Source organism: Tyto alba, unplaced genomic scaffold (assembly GCF_018691265.1).
Source record: "Tyto alba isolate M040663 unplaced genomic scaffold, T.alba_DEE_v4.0 Super-Scaffold_23, whole genome shotgun sequence".
In the NCBI taxonomy this organism is placed as follows: Eukaryota; Metazoa; Chordata; class Aves; order Strigiformes; family Tytonidae; genus Tyto; species Tyto alba.
Genome location: NW_024881297.1, coordinates 4402769 through 4426165, shown reverse-complemented (window position 1 = coordinate 4426165; position 23397 = coordinate 4402769). Strand labels below are relative to the sequence as shown.

Genomic DNA, 23397 nt, shown 5'->3' with positions numbered 1-23397 from the left:
TTGTCCCGGGATCAGTTTCTTTGGGTATATGAAGGTTTCTAAGTTCCTGCAGCCTTTCTCGTTAAACCATGCAACCCCAATCCACATCAGCTTTCCTTTTTTGGGTTTTCTGGATCACCAACTGTCACAGTGGTTCAGGGAAACCCTCCCTAGATGCAAGGCACCCCCCCAGCTAGTCCTAATGCTCCAGCAGAGTCCTGGCCAGAGGTGAGGAGAAGGAAACCATGTATGTGTGTTACAGTGTTACATAGCTTGTTCTGCTTATAGCCCTGGTATGCAAGCATGGAGTTAGGCTTTAATTAGCAGCAAAGCATTGGTGACTCTTAATCAGCTTGTGATTTGTCAGAACTGCAGTGTTATCTGCACAGCTCCCTGATGAGTACTGAAATGGTTGCAGCTGCTTAGTCATACTTAAGTGGTATGTTCAATTTGTCCTCATAGAACATAGCGGGTCTTTTCTAGGTTATTTCTCTAATCTACCAAAACGATTTTGACATTTAAAACATTGCAAGAGGATTTGCAACAGTGTCTCCAACTTGCTGTCAGCCACAAACCTAATGATTGGGTTTTCTTCTCATTATTTATATCCTTAATGAAAACCCTGCCTGGCAGTATATACAGGGTAGATTCCAAGGGGACTCAGCTTGGGTGACCTCTTCAATCTGATTGTGAAACCTTCTCACTTGAAGCTGGGTTTGCATTTTGTGAGATGTTCGTTTGGGCAATGTTTCTTTATCTTAGTGATATTTTGAAATCCTCCCAGGATAACTACTGCTAGGTACATCCACCAAAATAATCTGATACCCGCGTATCTCTTCCTTTGAGCCAAAGGTTTCCAGAATTTTTTTTTCTCTCTTTTAGTACTATTTTTTGACATATGATTTTTAACATGCCTTCTAATTTCTTTTAACGTAAAAAGAAAGTAAAAACCCTAAAGCTGTTGGAGTGTAAATTTGGCTGCCTCCCAGAGCTTTCTCTAAACATTCATCTGCTGACCAGGGGTTTCAGCAGTCCGTGTTCTGTCCTTTCCATGACACTTTGGTCATTTTTCTTCTTTTTCACCCTGTTTGGGATGCCCAAGATCATCTGTTTCTGTGCTTAACTGCAACTTCACAACTCCCCTATAGCAGCCCATATTAGCGAGTGAATGTGTTGTATTTCAAGGACATATATATATATATCTATGTGTAAATAATTATTTGGTGATTGAAAAATAATTTAGAAGTGGTTACAGGCATATTTTCTTAATTTGATCTCATTTGCATTTATGCTTCATAAGCTTAAGATTTAAAACACCTTTTTTTTTTTTTTCTTATCTGTGATGATTTGGTATAAGGAAAATAATATTCCATAACATAAGATGGTGGCCACATCTAGACCGTGTATTTCCATCCATTTAACTCATTCTGTTGCTGGATTTCCTTAAGGTGATACACCCTCTCTCTGGACTTAAAACTGTCTTTAAGTTACTTGGTTTGGTTTAAAGTTTACGTAACCTTGACCATTTTGAATCCAAGTGATAGGAGCCAGATATGAAGTTTGCATGCAGTTTTCTCCCCCATCTGAATAAAATTGGTACACATGTTTAATTGTCAGGTAAGCTGGGTGCAAACCAGGTGAGCAGACCAGGTATAGTTCCACAGCTCAGCAGATTCTATGCGGGAATTTGTTGTTTTATTTTGAGGCACCTCTGGGACCTTGTTCACAGTGGCAGATGGGACAGCGGCATAACCGTAGCTGGCATGACATCGTCAGATTTGTGAGTAAAGAGCCACCACAGTTTCCTCCACTATGACAAATCACGTGTTCCTGGTTATACTTCACAAACATTTAGGAAAGATATGCTCACAGTTAAGTTGGTGTGACTTGCTATCATTCAGCAACTATATTCCATTATGCTATGCAAGCTCTTCATGTTGACAACATTTTTTCACTTCTTCTGATAAGTTCTGGACCCTGAAAAAAAGCAAAGGATCTGTGAGCAATAGAGACAGGGAGATGATGTACTTGTGAACGAGTTAAATGAGTGTGGCAGTAGTAACTAATGTTTTACAATCTTTACAAGTTGTGTACAAACGCTGTATGTGCAGAGTCCATATACAAATATCACTGTGTTTAATATATGTTTTGCTTCTACTGTTCAGCTCAGATTACTTTAGCAGATTAAGTATTTGTCAGAAAAATACTGAAATACAATTCTATTAGGAAGAGTAAGTAGAATGTTTCTTTGCAGAAAAGCTATTTGGATGTACTCAGAGGTAGAAATTTCTGATTAATAAGAGAAAGAATCTTCGGTATTTTATCATTTAAAGTAAAGCAAGGCAAAGACTTAGGAAAAGAGAGGGCGAGGCTCAAGGGTCATGGGTGGTTGGTTAAAGTTCAGTTAAGGGCGATACCAAAGAGCGAGAGATGAGAGGTGGGTGGAAGCAGATTTCCTGGAGGGTGAAGAGAAACCAAAACAGCTTCACAGTATGAAGTTTGGTGAGCAAAAATGCCATAGGGAAAGACAAGAGGAAAACAGAGGTAGGGAGAAGAAACAGGGAAAATGCTTTGACTTAAAATGTGAATATATCCTTTCTCTCCCTATTGCAGAGGAACTTTTCAAGAACAATTCAGGTAAGAGCTGTTAGCCAGGGAAGGACCTTCACCCACATCCTTCAACAGTGCAAGTCCCAGCGACTCCCCAGGAGCAACAGAGGTAGCTGAGCTCTGTATCTAGAAATTGCTGCACAGAAACACAAGACTAATTCAATCAGTTCTCCAGAGATTATTCAACAAGTACACATAGCTACTTGTGCAGGCCATTAAGTTTGTCTTTGGAAATGTAACTGCAAGAATTCTGTCTAGCCAGGCTTTGGCTTTGCTGCTTAATGGAGAAATTTACACTCCACGTTTCTGTTCCGATTCAGAAGGTATGGGTGAGAACACAGACCATACCTCTTTCACAAAACAGGCCTCATGGTCTTCTCCTTTGCAGCATTGTTCCCTCATGGCAGTAAAGGCGGCTGTGACAGAGGCCAGCTGCTCCTGCGTGATCTGGGGCTTGTATTTGATGAGGTTGATGAGCATCCTGCAAGGAAAGCAAAGCATGCTCTGTGAAGCTGGGAGGCAAGCACACGGCGTGTGGAGCACTGCTCAAATGCTGGTCCTGCAAAGTCACCCTTTTGTTACCGCCCACTTTCTCTCTGCAGCTTTTTGTTTTTTATTCACCACCCAGATGGGTATTTGCAGCAGGGAGCAAAGATGTGCCCCGTTGCCCTGGGAAATAATATATCAGTGCTCATTCTTGGAGTTTCTCCACCATCAATATCCATGAGTAAACCATGCAGATGGGTTTGTGTGTGAGGTCCGGGGCAGGATGGGTTCACCACGGCACAAGTTAATGGCCAAAGAGGTTTTCTTTTCTTGTAGTGACTTGGGGGTGGGGAGTGTGCAGCATGAAAGTGTTCTCCGACCAAGGCAACCAAACACCAGAGATTTTCAGAGACTGTTGGAGTGCGTGGGGTGAGGGAAAACATATGGGCTTTCCCGTTTTGGGAAACAAGTCCCAGTTAAGCCATAAAGGTCACGCGGTACTTGAGGCAGTAGCTTTCTTGCTCTTCCTGCTTTTTTTTTCCACAGCGCCTTGCGCAGTTCCCATAAAGGACGGTGGGAGGGCATGGCTACCCCACCTAACCTGGGAGACCTCTTGCTTCTGATCTGGTGGGGTGGATACCAGTGCAGCTACCCACCTCTGAAAACGACTCTCTTCTAATCTCAGGCAAGTAAATGTAGGTGGAACCAGACAGCAGGAGAAACTGGGACTGGCTTGAGAAGGAAGAAAATGATCTTGGAAAAGGGGTTGAGGGGTGTGTGGCTGTTTTCCCAAAGGCGTGTTTCAGAACAAGGAGTCCAGGCAGAGTGGACAAGGGGTGGGCGAGCACTGCTGGGATAACAGAGAGAAACACGGGGGTAACAGAGTAAACCAGGCTTGTCTTACTCCTGCTTCTTGTGCTGTAACTTCTCCTCTTCAGTCGTACACAGATCTTCATGGAAACTGAAGAGACCAGGAGTCAGTGACAAGGGCACGTAGTTCTCATCAGTTTCTAGTTTCCCCATGCATGGCCTCCTGAAAGCATAGGAGCTACTGCAGCACTGGCAAACTCCGGCGTTTATAGGGTCTGTCAGGTGTCTTCTGCATATTTCTCCAAGCACGAGATCCAGCTTTACCAAGAGAAGTGGAAAAAGAAACGATTTAACATTACTTTTTTCATTTTCAAAAATCCCTGAAACACATGTTGCTCTTAGTAATGCTATAAAAAATGACTGAGAATTTAAATTAACCCATGTTTATAAGATAGATAACAGTTTATATTTCTACTGAATGCTGACTTTTGTCATTGCAAAAATGGGTCAGGTTTTTCTGAATAAATATGTATGTGTTGTTTTTGGGACTGTGCTTTGCCCATGAAAATGATGTGATTTCTTCATACAACCATGCTGCATTCAATTTATTTCCCTCAGCAGGGTTCCCGTAGGTATGTCCTGCTGTTCTTGTAAACGTGGTGTTGCACAAACAGCTGCCTGGAGGACAGGCTGAAGCTTTTTACCTACTTTGGCTTACAGGCCTGGAGGATTCTTTCAGAAGAGCTATACAAAATTGATCCTTTGCACAAAGCACGGCAGCTGCAGGCATCTAAGAATGATGGACTCGGAGAAGAGATCATTAGCTTCAGCGGGAACGGGGTTGGACTGCCTGCACTGTGGAACAGCTAACTGCCTAGCACTGGCCCAACAATTTCCTGATCCTCCTGTAGTTTAATTCAAGCACTAACTTCAACAGCGTTGGGTTATGCTTACTCCAGGTGTGGAAGTTCATCTTCAGGCCAGCTCAATAGCTCAGTGAACATTTTTCTCATTTACTTTTAGTCCAAGCTCTTGGACCCCGCTGGCAGCAGCATTTGTGTCAGAGTTTCAAGAAAAAGTAGGACCCAGATACAGAAGAAAAATACTCACATTTCCCTCAGCACAGGGCAGTAGTTTGTCCTGGCTCAGCTGGCAGCACCTGGAGCCAATTGTAGTCATTTGCTTGGTGAATTTGATCAGCTCTGCAGATGTCAGCTGAGGCATCTTCTTGGTGAAGCTCATGAGAAGCCTGAAATGATAATTTCTTTGATAATGGTGTTTTTGTTTCACCAGGCAGCAGTGAGCAAGCCCCTGCCTCCACGTGTGTAAAGCTCCAGCCAAACCCCACAGAACACTCGTGAGTACAAGGGCAGGGCTAAGCCAGCGTTTATAAACTCAGGTAGGCAAGTGTATGTGTGTGCTGTTTTTTTGAGCTCTCTCCTTTTTCTGACCAGTCTCTTACCAGATTAAAGAAATAAAATGTGATAGCATTGTTGGTTATATGTTGGCAGGCCCTCTTACCAGATGGTACATGCTTTTCCATGTTATTAATTTCCCTGGGAGTTCAGGGAGCTTGTCTAAGCAAAACTGAACTCAAGTGACTTCTTGGCAGACTAGATGAGGGCACAAGATAATCTCAAAAATATTCACTTGTTTTTTCTTTTGAAAAAAACGTGCTTATTAACCATCACAGCCAGGAAAACCTTAACAAGTGCTACAAAAGACAGAAGGAGCCCACCAGGTTTGTTGGAAACCTCTAGTTCCAAAAGTCTTTTAAAGCTCCAACGTGCACGGGATCACCTAAAGCCCAATGTATCTCCCATGAGGAGGCTTGCAGAAGCCTAACTTGTACACGAGCAGTTGAGAGGTTTCACTGAGATGTCTTACATACCTTAAGTTAGGCATGTGCTCATTAACATTGCAAATCTGGGCCGGAGTTCCTCCAGGAGGCTTGTGCCTGCATGTTGCATTTAAGCGTAGTATATGGTTCAGCTGGTCAGGTTTTGCTCTGCCTACTGTAGTTAGATTTTTGTTACAATTGTTAATGTTTACATCTACTGCAGGAGCTGGATAGAGCAAAGTCTTTCCCAAAAGACACAGCAAGTGTCTTTTGGCCAAATTTATGACTCTGAAGTTACAGCTCACAGCTCAAAAAGAAGCTATAAAGCAAGAACATCCTAGGAAATGTGGACTGGAGATTGATCAAGGTGTCAGTTCACTGCTTCATGAGTTGGGTTAAGAACTCGTGAGAAGCCAGAACATTGTCTTGGAAAAGAAGAAAAAAACCCTCTAGAAGCCCTTGATATGTTGGTCCAAAGATTCAAGTGGTGTCTTTTAGCCTAGCTTTTCTGACATCCATGGCTGTACTCCAGCCTGAGTTGTGCCCAGCTGCTACAGGAGTAAAGTAAGCATATAAAAAAGTAGTACTCGTTTTGGAAATAGTAATCTCCTTTCTCCTTGTAGATGTCACAGCTTGTCTTCATGACGGTTTCAGTTTCATAAATATGTTTCTTCAGTTCTTCCTCCTGGAAAAAAATAAGCTAGTTTGAGGAGTCACTGTATCAGAGGGAATGCCGAATGCCCTACTGCCTCATGCTAAGGCCTGGACATCTCTAGCTACCTCTCACCTGATATACACCACCCATTTATAATCCCATTAGCAAATCTTCATCTGTCTGAAACCTCTATAAACTTCCTGAATGTGATAAATGTCCACCTTCAATCACCTTGAAATATTTAGTTTTGTATCACTGCTGGAAGGCTGGGTCTGAGACACAGAGTGGCTCCCAACTTCAGATATTTGCAACGCCAGCGTCTTCATCTGGGACGATAACCATAAGTACCATTTACATGTGCAAGAGGGCAGCTGGCCCTGCGAGGGAGCCCGGAAGAGAGCAGTGCTCACAGAACTGCTAGCTCCAGTGCTCTCCCCAGCATCTCTGGCTATCCACGTTAAATTGATTCCCAATTAAAGATTGCGAGAGCTCTGTTGGTGCCGTTTCCCCATACGGGAATCAGTTGGGCCTTGTATTATTTGCTGGGGTTGTTACAGGAGCTGTGGGTACTCGCTCTAGACCCGGAGCAGGGCTATTCACTAGTTAGCTGAAACCAGTCACGTGCTTGAAACAATCGGAACGCTGTGTGAAGCCCAAAGGCACCCACCCCTCTGCTGCAGCAGTCGTCCGGAGCGCCGGTTTTGCAGCACTCTTTCAGTAGGTCCTCGTATCCTTTACCAATTCTTAAAAGCATTTGGACAGAAAATTCAGGGTGTCTCCTGGAATACTCATAGAGAAACCTGCAACATGTGGGGTACCAGGAATTAGAGATAAGCCGAAACAACCGCCCTCGTGAGTGTGGTAAGCGGAGCAGGGGTGTTTTTGGGATGCTTTTGTCTGACAGGTGGAACAGGGAGAAGGTCACAGCCTGTTGGCCTGGGGCTGATCCTGAACCGAACGTGCCTGACTGAGTGCAGCATTGCCTGAGCAGGTTCTGTGCATGTAACAGTCCCAGCTCGGTGTCAGCTTGGGTTGAGCATAGCTTAGAGCTTTGTGGGGTTTAGGGTTTTGTTCTTTTTAAAATCCTGTCTAAAAGATAATGAAATAATTTCCAGTAAGAAACCTATTTCTCAGTAGATGCCGAAAAGATCAGCTCTGCTGAAGCAGTCACCCTACAGAGCAGTCGTGTCCAGTCAATTAGCTGCACTGTTCAGAAATGGAATTGATGTACGTTATTTGAAGCAAAGTCTCTGTCCTGGGGGCTTGACGCTGTTTCTGTTGCAGCCTGTGGCATTCTGGCCCAAGCTGACTACAAGTAGGATCAGGGCTTCATTGCACAAAGGAACACGGACAGAACAGAAATGGACTGATCCTGTTTGAATCAAGACATGAGTGTCTGACTTAAACAACTGTTCTTGAATTCCCACTTAAGAGCAGATCAAAGCTATCTCTTGGGCCTGAGACCAGAACTGATAGTACCTAAATTTCAGATGCATCTCCTCAGCTGTGTCTCTGACATAAACACTGTGCCTTGTTCTGCATTTGTTCCCAATGCCACACCTTCCAGGGTTGACTGGTGTTTTACTAAGATCAACTTGCACAGTGTCTCCTGCCTACGTGCTCACAGAGCAGACAAATCGGAGGCTCGTGAGCTGGGCTTTAATGTCCAAACTGTCAACTTTTGTCCCAAGTATTGAAACAGCAAAATTGAAAAGTAGAGGAAGATGCATGTTACCTGGCTAAGTGTTTATCTTTTTCCTGGGCAAAACGTTCACATATTCCTTTGTCTTCTATAAACTCTCTGATGTGGGGGGACAAGTGTGCAGGTTTGTCATCATTTTCTGCATTAACTATGCATTCACTTCTTTGTAACAGAGGCTTTTCACAGCATTTCTTAATTTTACTTGATAGGATGTCTTGGTTGGTACAGACATAGTGTAGAATCTCCTCCTGTAAAGCAAAAAAGGGAAAGGAGGGTGTTTTAACAGATGTTGGGGTTTTTGTTTGTTTGTTTGGGTTTTTTTCATTTTTGGGGGGTTGGTGGGTTTTTTTTTGATCAGTGTTTTTATCTCTGTTTTCCAGACACAGAAGATGATTCCCAAAGAGAAGAGGTGGCTGGCTGAAGCTGTGCAACAGACACCTGGCAGAACAAGGAAGAAGACTTGGTCTACTCGCTGCAGTCCCTTGCTTGCCATTTGATAGGTGCTACTAGATAACCACCTCAGCCAAGACGTTTGCTGTCCAGCTAGACACCCCAGGCAAGAGGTGGGATAAATGGAATTGGGTGTGTTAGAAGAAGGCAGAGAACAGAGGATGGGCAGAGACTGTGTTCTGCCAAAAGTTGCACAGAAAATACGTGGCACAGCTGTAACTGCAGCTGCAACCAAACCTGCTGAAGCAGTGTTAGGCCATTCTAGTCATAATGTGATCTTTCTGCCCTTCCTGAAGAGTTCACACCAGGAAAAGTCAAATGGGAAAATCAACCAGGTTTTTAGACTGAAGAATTAAACTCCAGTTTTGGAAAGCAATCGGTACAGCAGGGGAAGAAAAAGAAATCTGGAAACTACAAAAACCCCACATTCAATTTCTTCAAATGTATAAATATTAAATGAGTTTTACCCTATCATGCATACAGTTCAGCATATCTCCACGACAGCAGTCCTTGTGCATGTTAGCAATATCCATCACAAGTTTGTTAACAGTAACAAAATCAGCTTTAGGGAATTTTTGACTTATCTGAGCAAGTTTCCTACAATGAAGAAAAAGAGTTATTGTTTATCTTCACAGTGGGAAAATGAGATAGCTATCGTTATTTTTCTGTGGTGAGGGTACCCAGACTGCTCAGGAACAGTCCCTCCCTGCTCCTGCTGAAGTTAACAAATAAATGTCCCTTGAAGCTGATAGCTGAGATCATCAGAGTTATCTAAGGATCCTCAGTGAATTTCAGTGGGAGATGGTAGAAAGAAATGTGGTAGGTGAGCATGAAATTACAGGAGCAACCTTGGGTCAAAAGTGGTTGGGAGAGGTGAGTTGTATCTTGCTTATAATCACTCTTAACTTTCTTCACAGAGAGACATGTTTGTTTCAAACTTTGGGTTTAGATTTTGAAAGATAGTGGCAGTTTGTAAAGAAATGGTGACTGGTACCGTGCATAAAGCTACATTCCTAGTCTCTCTTCCCTGTTAGAAGTTCCTAGGGACCTGCACACAAGCAGAACGTGGATGGTAGTTGGGGGTCACTCTGCTGTGTGCAGATGTGGAGCCACCTGCAGCTAACATGCAACATCCATGCTTCGTTTCAAAATAATGTTAAACCTGGGGAACTCACAGAGCCTTTAAGGTCCTTTCTCCAAACTTCTTCAAGATTTCACATGTGTGTTCCTGCCTCAGGCCATCTTCTTTTACTGGCTTTACCACCTTTGGTGCCTGGTAGAAAGAAGATGCAGACCGTGAAAGAGAAAGAAAGGACAATGCTTTATACTAAAATGACTGTGGCAACAGTTTTTTAAACACGGATTTTGTAATAGTGAGAGAAAAATGCTGTCCAAGCTGCAATATGAACTAACTGTGGCGCTTGCTATTTAGTCACTAGCATTTATTAAGTAACTGTCCTGTGAAAAGAAACCAGAACCCCTTCAGGCGATAGTTCAGTGTTTTTAGCACAGGGGAAAACATGATCATTGGTGAGCAATGTGACTGGCCCTGCATTGCTGTGAGCTAATGATCAACTGTGCCATTGCCTGCAGACCAGCCAAGCTGCCTGAAAGGTATGTTCACCTGTTCAGCAAGGGCATATTCCTTACCCTAGTTTTCCACTGTTAAAGGTAGTTTGCCCTGAACTTCTGACACTGGTTACATGTGGGGCATGTCTCTGCAGTGCAGGCACTTGGCTGAGCAGGAGTTGTGTCGTGGGGGCTACCAACAGGAAAAAAAAATTCAGACTTCTGCACTATGTGTAGCATCACGTCCTCTCTCAGCATCCTTACAACGAAGCTGGTGCAGGTAGCAGAGTCGGGGTGGGCAGTGATGCTATTGCAGGGCGTGGGGGCTGCCTGGGGCTCCCTGTAAAGCTACATCTGCCCAGCACCCTGCAGCTGGGCATTTGCATTTAGGAGTTCAAGCTGTAATTCAGGAGAGCCTTTAAGAGTGATTTCAGCCTGTCCTTGACAAGGTGAATTCTAATATGAGATTTAGATGCTGCAAAAGAAATGGCTGATATCTCTGCTTCAGTATTTGCTTAGCTAGAGGAAAGTCCCTGGTTGCATGTTAATGAACTAAAACCCTATGATGGAATACCTGTCTCCGAAAGCATTCCTCCAGGTTGTGAGTGGGGTCTTCGGCACTTCCGCAGCAGTTCCTCATCATCTCATCATACCGGATAGAGATAGAAAGGATTGTTGGGGCATAGAGGAACGGGTGCCTTCTGGAAACCTCGTAGATAAAACTAGAACAGAGAGGAAAATGTCTTTAGTTTCAGATTAAGCTCCTACATGCAGGGGGCAGCAGTGTTAGTGCAGCATCTGCTGTATATTAAATGACCATTACTAAAAGTGATTGTTTTCTTGTCATCACGACAAGCTGTATAGGGTGGTGTTTATCTTGAAAAATTCTGATGGGGCTGACATGTTCCTGGAAGTTGAAGCCTCAAATCCTGCCAGTTCTGTCTTAGAGGCAGCAGAACTTCTGCTTGGCTTTTAAGGATGAAAGAGAGGCCCTTGGTTTCAGAGGAGCCTTTTCCATAGACTACAATAACATAGGCCAGCTGGTTTGTCATCTGGACCTATAGCCAAAGCAGGAGGTGGCACAACAGGCTTCAGGTAATGACAATTACGGCTTGATGGATTACGCAAATAATTGATGTTAGGAAGAGAAATGACTACGAGATGACAGAGAATCTTAGACTGAACTTTTTGGTTGACACTGCATTTGCTGTCTCCAGGCTCGTAACTCTCATATCTAGGCAACGAATCTGTGATTTATTTACTTACTATCCTCTTAATGGATGTTGATGCTGTGAGTGATTTTTGCAGGCAGCTTCAGCATTGAGCTTTTCAAAAGGAGAAATGAACCCTCTTGATGAATTTTTAAGGGAGAGGAAGCAGTGATTTCTTTCAGGATCCTTTTTAACACAGCAGTCAGTAAACCTGGGAAGATTTTCCTCCTGGCATATTGTATCAAGGAAAATCCTGTCCTGTGAAAAATTAGAAAAAAGTTAATTTGTGTGGGGATTCCATTTTACTCCTCTGAGCTCTCTGAGGAGGCTACTTTAAGCCAACAAGCCCCAACTTGTATAAACTCACAGTTTCTCTCTTTATTACCTCCTCCTTTGACTGCAGTGAAAATCGGACTGATTTCTAAAACCTGCACATGATGATCTCTCAAACTCTGACATCTACTGTTATGCCAAAACAGACTTCAAAGTGGAATGGCTTTCAAACACTCTGAATTTATAACATAACAGACCCATTTTTCTTAATAACAATCGCAACGATTGCCCGATTTGTACGCTGCAGTTTTCAGCATAGCAGGAGCTGTGTTTTATAATTACAGTCAGGTTCGTACAATGAGAAGCGTCTTGTTTGATCAAGTAGCAGTGCTCAGGTCCAGCTGTCCATCACGCCTCAGCTGGGAACTCTTTTAATTCAGTGTTTGTTTCTGTGTGTCTAACAAATCAGAAATGAGCCGTAACACAGACTGATGTTCATGTTGCATGGTTCAATCTGCCTGCACCAAAAGTACGTCAGAGCAGACACCACCAAAAACCAGGGCTGTGAGTTAATGGAGTGGAGCAAATGCCTCTAAATACTGCGTTTGCTAGAAATACCTAATTTGGTTTCTCCTGAGATTTATTACATCAGCCATAAAAGCACAACTTTCTGAATGCCTTTTAGAAAGATGCTGTGATATTCAGGGTGGGTGGGGGAGGAGGAGGAGAGGGGCTTTATTTTCCTCCACTTATCTTGAGATGCCTTGTAGATGGGAGGCTGGAGAACAAAAGTCAGTAAGGCTAAGCATGCCTACACAAGGAAGTCGTGTCTCTTAATAAATGTGTTCAAGTCTCTGGAAAAACACATACCAGGGCTGTGAAATATGACTGAAAATTTTGACTTCTGAAAATGTTTGCTCCGTTAGAAGCATAAATGTGCTTACCAATGGCTTCAGACAATCCGGGTTGTCTCTGGCTGCAGCAGCACACCTTTTGGCAAGGTCTGTGACATCTTCAGCCATTTTAACTGCTTTGCCAAACGTGCCTCCTTGCACGTACTGAGCAAACATGATCATGGCACTAGAGAAGAACACACAGCGTTAAACCTGTGTCCGGCTACCTAAAAACTAATTATCTAGCTTTTACATGTGGGACAGAAAGAGGATCCTTATCACCCCGGGCTGAGTTGGCACGGGCAGGCAGGATGGGTGACTGTTTGCCCCACGAGACATGTTCTTTTCGAAATGACACAAGGAGGTTCAGTGGCAGCAAATTTGCGAGTAGATGCTTTACCTGGACAACTTACATGGCTTTAAAATTATTCTCCTGCAGCTGAGAAAAACGTTGGCCAATGCTGTTCTTCTCCTCTGAAAAACAAGATAATTTGAATAAAAAAATGTTTACTAACTGCTTCATCAAATACCTTTTGGGTTTTTTTGGTACCGGAGCCTTGGAGAAAGATAATTCAGTGCCTGGGGTACTAGTACTGGAAGTAGGAAGACGTAAGATTGAATTTACTATTTGGCTTAAGCATGAGGATGTGAAACTATTTGTTTCTGACCTACAATATAACAGGGCTAGTATAGTTTCCCTGGCTAGCTCAAGTGTTGTGGGGAGGAACATGCTAAAACCTGGAGGGCGTTCAGCTACTTTGATGATGCACTTCATAGATTAAATAAGCACCTTACCCAACAGTTTAACCTTGCCTTAGCTATTTAAAAGTGGGTTTGACCACTTTTTAGCTACAGATGAAGGATTTTCTATGCAGAAAATATGGGAGAAATTGAAGACTACAGTGGTAGGCATAGCTCCTCAAAAATTCAGAGCTGCATCCTTCATGTTGTGAACTGGCCCAGAGGAAGACAAATGTGTCCAATCTATGTGAAGCTCCCATGCAAATATTTTTCCTCTGCCTTTATTAATGGGCAAGCCTAAATGCAATCATTTCTTGAGTTCCTTGTTTGTCACACAGTATTCTGAGAGATTAACTTTAAAATAAGGGACCTGTTCCCAAACCAAGATGTTACTGTCTCACCCTCATGTCGGTAGAGCTGAGATCAGTGCAACGGGATCAAAGAAATCAGCGATAAACCAGAGTCTCCCTCTGAGTACCGGGGGGGATGTCAACTGAGACAATAACATGAGATAAATAACAGAAACGTCGGTTCTGTTTTGCACTGTTGGGTTACTTAGTGCATTTGGAAGTCTTAAAGAGGAAAAAAAATGTTGACTAATGATAACAATATGCGATGTGAAAGATATAGCCGAACCACACACTATCAGAGGTATTCAGTTTTCTCATTTTAGGCACTTAAACTTAATGAGAAGTGCGGTCGTTGTAGACTCCTCCAGTAGTTGGTGAAGAGAGAATAAGACCCCTCCAAAGGATTATACAGAGCAATAGTGTAACTTAGCTACTCTGAGTAGCCACCTGGAGGTAGCATCCCCCTTGGGAATTCTCCGTCTCTCTTCCTTGAGAGCTATGGAGAGAGGCTGGAATAACCACAGGCTGTACTTCAGCAGGTTTTGGAGTTCCTAAAATCAGTGGCACAACCACATCCCTGTGGATTAAGTCACCCTTTGATACACTTCCTCTCAGCAACCTCTGGCCGTCCTGTGCTCTACAAAGATTCTCAAGCTGTAAAGCAGCAACACAGCTAAGGCTGATCACAAAAAAATTATACAGATATAGCTTTGTTGTATACCTTTGACCCATAAGAAAATACCCAGTGGCAAAGTGAGCTACCAAATAAACATGCATGCAAAGTTGCAGCCATCAGTATTATACAAAAGAATAGAGTAAAAATATGAGATATATCCTTACCTATGTCCCAATAACTTCTAGGCATGGCTTTGACTACAGTAAGGCTCACAAATAAAATAACATAAATTATTGTTCTCCAATTCATATTGTCAGGTTTTGGCAGGGTCCTGGGGTGAGCTTGGTTCATCTGTGAAAGGCAGAAAGAATTAAGGGGAAAGACTTACTTTTATACTCCCCTAGACGATTTCTGGTTAATCAAAACCCTTTTACTGTCATATATAACATTAGCACTTTGGGAATATTCCCACAATAATTAGACATGTCATTATTTGCTCAGTATGATGAACTGACCAGTTTCTTGCAAAGAAAGGACCTTGGAGATTCTTTTTCTTTTTTTCCTGAAATTTATACAAGTAGACATTTTTAACTTATCACACTTCAAACAAGAAGTTTAAACACTCCCTGGGCTTTTATCGCGCATACTGATCTCATCTACTTACAAATTTGTTCAAAGGTGATTGCTGTGCAGAAGATGCCTTCGTAACACATTGTTGACTGAAAAATCCCAAGTTCAGCTGTTAAACTGATGTTTTTGCATCCCTCCTTGCTATAAAATCTCTCTCTTCCTCCCAGCTCCCAGGGTGTCATAGTGAAAAGGCTGAATTAAGTACCTCCTACAATATTTTTTCAGTATTAACAATTGCCATCAAAACGTCTCCAAATCTTGAAACAAAATCAACTCCGAAACTGTAGAATGAAGGGAAAAATCCCAGTTAATACAGTTAGTTTACTGACTTTTAAAAAAGTATGCTGTGTCAGCATGATAAAAATGACAAATTTTTAGAGACAGAATGGCTTTAGGGAGCCACAGGTATTTATAACAAAGAGATAGGTGGGTTAGGATATGTGTATTCAGTCTGAAGGAAGAGGCAAAGGCAGAGCTTTTTATTTCTTTAGAGAGAAAATGGCAATACTCTTTGCTCCATGTTGCAGGAAGACGATGAGGGTTGCTCAGTGTCACATGAGATGGTATCAAAATGAAAAAGGAAGTGGGAAGGTGGGAGCACGAAAATGAAGTAGGAGATGGGAGCACGGTCATCAGAGCAGGAGATCTCAAATCTGAAGTGAAACCACATCTGTTGAGGAAGCTCTGTCACACTGTTAACTAAAAAGCCCCATAGGAAATAGAGAAATGTACTTGGAAGAAGGAGATCTGGAGGTTAGGGACCTTATTTCTACACTGGATCCTCGTTAAGTCGTAGGGCAGATGGTAGAACACTTTGCTCCTGGCACTGTTCCCAAACAGCCTTAGGCTGTCGCTCCTGCCTCCAGCCCCCGGCAGCACCCTGTGTTGGGGCTGCCAGAGCAGGGTCCCCGCGGGGACAACCTGGGGAGCACCCAGGTGTTCCTCCTTCCCTTTCCCCAGAAGTAGCAGGGAGAGATGCAGATGGATCCTCTCATTTTCAGACTAACACCTTATTGCAACCTTTTTAAGCTATAAAACTAAAGGAGGTGGGGGTGTATTACTTGAGCTGGAGCTTCAGAAAGAGCTGGGACACTGATGTCAGAGACTTTGGCACGTTCCTCCTTGGCCCAGAAGAATGCTTTTTCGGAGATTAAGCACGTGTAATGTGTTGTCCTAAGTATTTCTGGAAGCTGCACTTGGTGTTGCATTTAAAATCCTTTAAACTCAGTTTCCCCACTGACCTTTTCCATGCTCAGCAAGATGATTAACTACTTTTCACTTGTCTTTGAAAATACTTACCACTATTCTGATAGCAATCTGACTGTTTACAGTAAACACACTGCCATTTTCAGGAGGGAAAAGGAAGAGTGTGGTAAACACTAGAAATGAGATCCAATTAAGCTTAGGTCCTCCTTAAGAGTTCCTGTTGGTTGGCCTTCGAAGTACGGAAACCAAGTTGACCTATTCAGTTTCACGTCTACTGAGGACCCAGCTGTCTCCAGAACTTCTTAGAAACTGGTTTCCAAGGTCAGGATAGAGCTAACAGCAGCTGATGGCCCTCAGGGTGTGGAGCTGTGAGTTCCCATCAGGTGGGGACAGGGGGGTCGGGGATGCTCTGTACACTCTTGAAATGCCTGGGCAGTTACTCTTGGAGCTTTATTGCTCTACGTGTTACACAGCAGAGAGATGAGTTATTTTTTACTGAGTATTTTTGGTTATATTCACTAATTTTAAGCTCTCTGTGTTTTAAGCTTGTGTATGCTCTTGGTAGACTTCAGTCAGTGATTATCATTCTCAAATTAGGCTGAGAAAGTAGAAATGTGTACCCAGAGCTCAGTTACTTTGTTCCTCTTATTACTAACGACAGCAGAATTGGTGAATTCACCTTTTGCTTGGGTTGGTTTCTTTATTATTCTATCTATACTGCACAACTTTTTCTTGAAATTTAACAATGGTGTTTTCTGGTAATGTAAATAGTACATGTATAGGATTTAATTGTATCCTGTCTCTATACTTAGAGAATATCATTCTTGTAATATCCTGAGCACTCACTCTAAAAAGAGCAGTGTTTATAGGAAGTTCATATATCTGGAAGAACTGAGATTCTACCTGAGTGATAAGAAGATTTGTCTTTGAAAAAACCTGAGTTTCTCTGATGTGATATTTGGCATTATTTTCCCTGTAAGTAACTTCAAGTACTGGGATGTGCTGTGTAAGAGGCATGCTGGACCTCTACAAACTGTTTTATAAAGAAAACATCTTTTGTGTTGGTGTTTTTAGATGGAAGTATCGTAAAAGGAAGGTGGCTAGACTTAATCTGATTATGTGTTTTTGAATATGTTTTGTTTTGGTATTGGGGTCTCTTGCCTGGAGAAGATACAATACAGCAACAGTTACAAAACCTGGGTTGATGATTTCTTCCCCTTCACCTTCCCAGCATTTCTCTCTGCTGCAGACCAAAATCACCACAGGCTTTATGAGCCCCTTAATTCTGGGGAGCCTATTGCAGGTACCTTACCTCCGCACGGTCTGGTGTGTGGCTGTCCCTGGGTCACTGGGACATCAGCTCTGATACGTCCCATCTGGTGTGCAGAGCCATTTGGTGGGGGCAAGGACGAGCATCCAGCACCTTCCCCCTTGCCCCAGAGCAGCATCTCTGTGGGTTGTCTTGACATCTACCTCTGTGTGTCAGGCCCTGCTCTTCTGTGACCCTGAGAAACCAACATAACTGGCTGAGGGGCTGGTTTAAACTTACAGAAATGATCAAATCCTGTTCCTGGGAAACATATACTAATTCTGAAGAGCGACAGGCCTAGCTTGTCACTAGCTTGTGTAAACTGGTTCTGCCGAAGGCAATGTAATTATCCCAATTTACATTAGCTGAGAATCTAGACTAAATTTTTCAGTGTTGCTGCTTTTTTTTTTTTGCTGGTCAGCTGACGCATAGGCTGGCCAGAGGAGAGCTGGAAATAGCAGGGAGAGGTAGCATTCTTTTAGTAACTGCAAATATATTAGCATGCAAAGGGCAAACTTTTTATAACTTACCATGTTTTTGGAAAAGCAGACTTTGCTGGTAACCGAGACACCATTTGTAGTATTGCAAGCACGAGGAGATGGGTGGAGCCCTAGGAAGTTTCTTGGATAAATAAAAACAAAAACCTGGAAAAGCAAGAAAGGGAGAGGTGGGGGGAAAGAAAAAGAAGTTGGAAACTTGATAAGGAGGGAAGTTGCAAGTTATTAAAGTTTCTGTAACTTCCGTGGCTCTGTCTCCCCAGAAAGTGTCACAGTATGAGTGTCTCTTTAGTGTAGAGGTTATTGAATCCTCATTATTCAAACCACTTATCTGCACAGCCGAGAAAAATGAGGTTTCAGTCATACGCTGGAGAGATGCTCTGTTGTAACTGGGCCCTTTATTCATCTAGGTCTGTGTGTCACCCCTGAGGTCTCCCTGCTTAGACTGACAGCTCCATTGAGCAGGAGCGTGACTGTTGTGCAGCTCATAAAAGCTTTCACCATATCAGGTGTAGCACTGTCTTTGTAGGCCTGAGCCTGCTACTTCTGTGTTCAGTAAAGGCTCGTAAGTCCTGTCTTATCTCACGTGCTATTTTGGCTTTTCAACGAAAGGGAAGAAAACAAAGAAGATGGTCACTAGAGAATGAGGGGTCACCGATACAGTTCGTCACTGCCTTTGTGTAAATGGCTGTGTCAAAACATGAAAGTAAATAAATACTTACATGCACACACACAGATGGAATTGTGTGTGTTTATACATGTATACATATATTAAAAATATCCTAGTTCTTCTAACTCTTTACTCTGTAAGGATTGTAAAGCTGAGGTGGTCACAGATTGCCCTTGAAAAATCTCATCCACTGGGAGCCTTTTTCTGTATTGTAAGAAATAAGGAATCCAGCAGCTGGTGTGGAGGTTGGTTGATGCGAATGGGAACAGCCTGTGTTGTGTATAAGGTATCTAGCATTGACTATAAATATTGTGATTGGCCTGTCTGTGATGACTTGAGCTTAGATATACCCTTGTTGCTCAAGAAATACACCTGATGAGTAAGATGCAGCTTGCACTGGTTGAACTGCTGAGCGCGTCCGCGCACAGCGGTAGTGGAGTTGCTGTTAGGATGGTGGGTGGCAGCTGTTCTGCCCTAGCAGCAGAACCTCCTGCCTTTTTGGAAATGAGGAATAATTCCCTGCTGCAAAGAACAAGAACTTGTAATGACTGGATTTAAAAATAAAAGGATAAAAATTTAAATGCTAAAAGTGCAACAGAGAAAGTCTGGTTCATGTTTGCAGGTTTGCTTTGCTCAGTTCTCACTGAAAACCCTGACCCCTTTCCTTCTCGTCTTCCAGTAATTGCTTTGTGGTTGAACACATAGATTTTTCCTTGGAAAGCCAAAATCATTTCAGCTTTTCCATGTTATATAATTAGTTAACTGCAGATTCCCCAAGAAAACTCCCTTTCATAGAACTTATTTGAGTCTTTCCTGCAAATACTTAGCTCAAAAAACAACAGTCCTGTGTCCTCTTATACGTGTGTGCAAATGGCATTCCAAGTGCTCCAGACTGGAATTATGCATACTTGCTAAAATACACTGAATTGACCATGCATACTGTGGCAGTATGGGCCAGATCCAGCCTGATTCACCTGAGAGCCTTTGGCTGGAGCGTTACAACTCAAGGCTTACTGAAGCAGAGCAGAGTTTTGTCTTTGGCTTTTAGGGTCGACTTTGAGGCTCACTGAAGTCAGTAGAAGGTTTTCTCTTAAGATCACTTGTGACAGTACGACAAATGGCACTCACTGCTGAATCAGTGCCACAGAACTGAGGGCGTGGAATGGGACATATTACATGAAACTTGATTACCTGTGTATTAGGCAGATCTTTTCTGGTGTATGTAACCTGGGGGCCATACAGGGAGGAAATCCAAGTTGTTCACTTCATCACTGCAAGTGATTTAACATTATTTGGCTATGCCGGCACGTCTGATGGTAAGACTTGCTCTTTTCAACCCCTGCAAATGACTAATAATATAAAAATAATTTACAGACTTCTATTTGACCTGGAGATTATTTCCTGAGTGGGTATATTTTGCCAGAAGTGCATGTCTTAACCTCTTTTCTAACTATATATGTCATCCAGACCTTGTTATTTTTAAAAGGCTTTATGAATTCATGGACTGTCAGTACATAGAGAAGTATGACTTGTTTCATGAAAAACAAGATATTTTTGACACAGTATTAAATATGCTCTTGTTCCCCAGCCATGCCTCTTTGCTGATATATGCTGAAAAGATGTACATGGTATAATGCAGGCCGTAATTTGTCTCGCTAAAAGGAGCCGGTTCAGTTTCTTTTAACTTGAGGGAGTGAAAAGATTCATGTGCAATGTCTGGCTTCTTTTTTTTTTTTTTTTTTTTTTTTTTATACAGTCACTCTGAGGTGTTTTGTATGGCCCCTTGGTTTGATATGGATTGACAGTTTTTTCTTGAGTACTTGTCTTTGGGAGTCTTCGCCCTGTGGGTGTATAAGCATGTCAGCACAGGAGACAGGAGACAGGATAACTTCTTGCATTGCAGGTGGGGGCATGCCCAGGCCATGCACACTTAGGTGCTGCCGTAAAGTTGGCAACAAACTCCTCCATCACTTGGCTGGGAATGAAATAACTTTCCTCACTGCTTTTCTGGCATTGCTTCTCCCTATCCTGTCTGTCTCTGGGCCTGCGAGGACACATTTGCCATGTGTTTTGTGTCAGAGTGGCATGTGGGTAGAAAGTGCATTGGGTGCTTTGCACGGTCCCAGTGTTGGAAAGAAATTAATGAGTGTCTGAGGAGGACTCCCGTGTGGGTGTTCGTAGCGTAGGTCTGTTAACATGTCAACACAGGAGAGAGCTTTACTTTTCTTTACAGACCAGATCTGTTAAACAGATCTCCCTTTTGAGAGACAGAAATTGTCATACAGAAGAGTATCATATGCAGATCACTCTCAAGAAGGGCTCCAAGGAAGGCCAGTGTTAGCAGCCCAGGCTCTCCTCCTTTGTCCTGGTGCACCAGCTGTAAGACTTGGCCGGTTATGGGGGCTGACGAAGCTCACCAGATTAGCAGGCTGCCAGTCATGCTGTCAGTCCTTCAGTGTTACTCCATGTAACATCAAGCACTAGAAATCTTGTCTTCAGCATCTTTGATTCAGGTAAATTTTTCTGGAATACTACAGAGAAACAAGAAGGAACAAAGCCTGTTAACTAACTGACAGATTAAATCTTCACGTATGGGATATACTCATTTGCTACAGATTCTATAGCTCTCTTTGCAAGATAAATTCACATAAAACTCACAACCTCTCTTGCATCGTGACTTTTCTTTCCCTTCGTGCGTCTCCTCTTGCCCTTCATTTTTGCTGTGACACTGACAGGATGCTGAAAGGGGTGGCTGTTCTCCAGGATGTCTGCAGGCTGTATAAAACCTGGTGGGTAGCAGGGTGACAGAGCCAGCTAGTTTTCTTGAAGAGGTTCAGTCAGTGGCTGAAACACCATGAAAGGTCACCTTATTGCCCTAACAGATGTGATTGTTGGTTTTACATGGTGAAGGATGCCTGGGTGACTTGTTCTTGAGGGAATTACTCCTGAGCTTCTTAAGAAAAGATCCAGTTGTCATCCATATTTGAGGCTATTCTCCCAGCTTCATTTGCATGAAGCTGTGCCTTTCTGCCAGGTCTGTATTAACAAGAGCATAAGAGGAAAAAGCAACCATCCCACCACTGCTTCCTGCTGTGGCACTGCTCCCACTCCCTCCATATAAGCAGGCAGTCAGCCTTTTACTTCAGTCTTTCTAAGTACAGGATGTCAAACTTACATCCGAAGTGCAGTTTGGTCACCTCTGTGACATGAGGATCAAGTTGTGTGAGTTTTACTACTCTGATTTCCATGCTGCCTTATTCATCCACCTCCACTTAACTCCAGGACCATGCCAAAAGCAAAATACACTTATCCTATGGAGCAGAAAAGAAATATTTTAGTAAGTCCATGGGCTATAGCTTGCCTCAGAGGTAATCTCTTTTATAGTAAACATTTTTGATTGTAAAAAAAGGAGAGAAAACAGACACCTATTTTGGACTTGGAGGACTGACACCTCTATTCAGGAGTTCAAGTTCCAGCCCAGTTCAAGGGGTGGTGGTGTTGCCAGTATGGCTTCATCAAGACAACTGTGTGTCTGCTTTTGCTCTGTAGGATGCTTTCTTTCACACCATAATGAAATGCTTTCATTGGATATAGCCTTGTTCTGCCTTAGGAGAGGATCATTTCTAGGAGAAGCTCTTCCACTTTCTGTATTCAGTGCAATGAATGTCCTTCTGGAGATTCTGAACTGCAATAGTTACCACCTGCTAAGAGGGAGGAAAGAAGTCATTGTTGATCCTGGGTGGTTCCTGGGTGCTGAAAGCTTTAGAGAGTCACATTTTGTAGAGGCTGCTGCATACATTTTTGTTATCAATACATTATGCCCTTTATTGGGAAGCAAAGCCTATATGCCAGCTAATTATGAGAGCATAAGATGAACACCTGGAATGGAAGTAGTAAGGAATTCCTCAAGCTAAAATTCCTTCTCCCCCTCACCCACCCTCCCCTCAACTTCCTGAGCAAAACACTCCTGCTTCTATCCATGTTCCAGATCCCACTGTGGGATGATTGCAACTGAACTGGACACAACAAAGTACAAAGGGTGACATTTACAACTTGTCCTTGTCTTTATCTGGCACCTGTAGGTGTGATGGTCTAGCCAAGTGAAACACCATGGCTGAATGTCCAAACAAGTTATCTTAATAAAACACAATCACTGTTATCTTAACACAGAGCAAACTTAGGTTGAAGTGACCTGCTTACACAGCACTTCTGAGTAAGGCAGGGAGCTTACTCTACCTGCCCACAGGTAACAAAACAAGAGGCATGCACTTTAGAGAAGGACCCTGTTGCTTCCTTGCAGCTGCCTTGTGAAAGGCGCTGCTCCCAAGGCAGTGCGTACTGTGCAGCTCGCTCTGGGGCTAGCGGAGCTTTAGTTTTTGGGAGCACGAATTCTCCCTTGGCTCCCGGGGTCAAGTGTCTGTTATTGCCTCGTCCAGGCTTTCTGTTCTGACAGCCATCCTTTTGTCGGGTCAGTTTTTGACACTGTAGTTCGAAGGTGACTCTATTTGCAGCCCACCCCTCAGGTGTGACTTGAGACAGCTCTCAAGTCCAAACCCCCTTTTGAAGTCCTGCTGCCTGATATTTCATATCACTTTCTGAAAGTGATGGGGGTTTCCCCTGGTTCAAGTTCACGTAGTGGATCTTTTTGTTTTGCACTTACAGGGGGAAAGTTCTACTCCACCAGGTTCTGTTTGAGAGAGTTTCTCTTGTTAAAGACACTGTCTCTCAGAGGAATTTTACCCCATGATTTTTTTTTCACTAAACCGTCCAACACAGCAATGGGTTGTTGGCTCTTAGCCCATCTTCATCTTTTCCAGACAACTTTTAGGTTATTCATGTTATAAATAAGTTTATACTTAAAAGAATCATTTTCAAGAAGAGCTGTGAAGCCCTGGTGAGT

General features: G+C 43.0%; 1 protein-coding gene across 1 annotated transcript; it reads right to left on the bottom strand.

Moving 5' to 3' along the window:
- Nucleotides 1–1657: 1657 nt before the first annotated feature.
- On the bottom strand, nucleotides 1658–20193 carry LOC104361931 (alpha-fetoprotein). The gene is made up of 17 exons (XM_033007079.2): nucleotides 17861–20193; nucleotides 17334–17526; nucleotides 14850–15096; nucleotides 14410–14536; nucleotides 12892–12952; nucleotides 12530–12665; nucleotides 11368–11570; nucleotides 10676–10823; nucleotides 9708–9805; nucleotides 9000–9129; nucleotides 8116–8330; nucleotides 7048–7180; nucleotides 6313–6410; nucleotides 4996–5134; nucleotides 3980–4203; nucleotides 2938–3070; nucleotides 1658–1956 (listed from the first exon to the last, which is right to left on the bottom strand). Exons 4-17 carry the CDS (start codon nucleotides 14534–14536, stop codon nucleotides 1912–1914), a joined length of 1890 nt encoding a protein of 629 aa, XP_032862970.2. The 5' UTR covers nucleotides 14850–15096; nucleotides 17334–17526; nucleotides 17861–20193; the 3' UTR covers nucleotides 1658–1911.
- Nucleotides 20194–23397: the final 3204 nt, after the last annotated feature.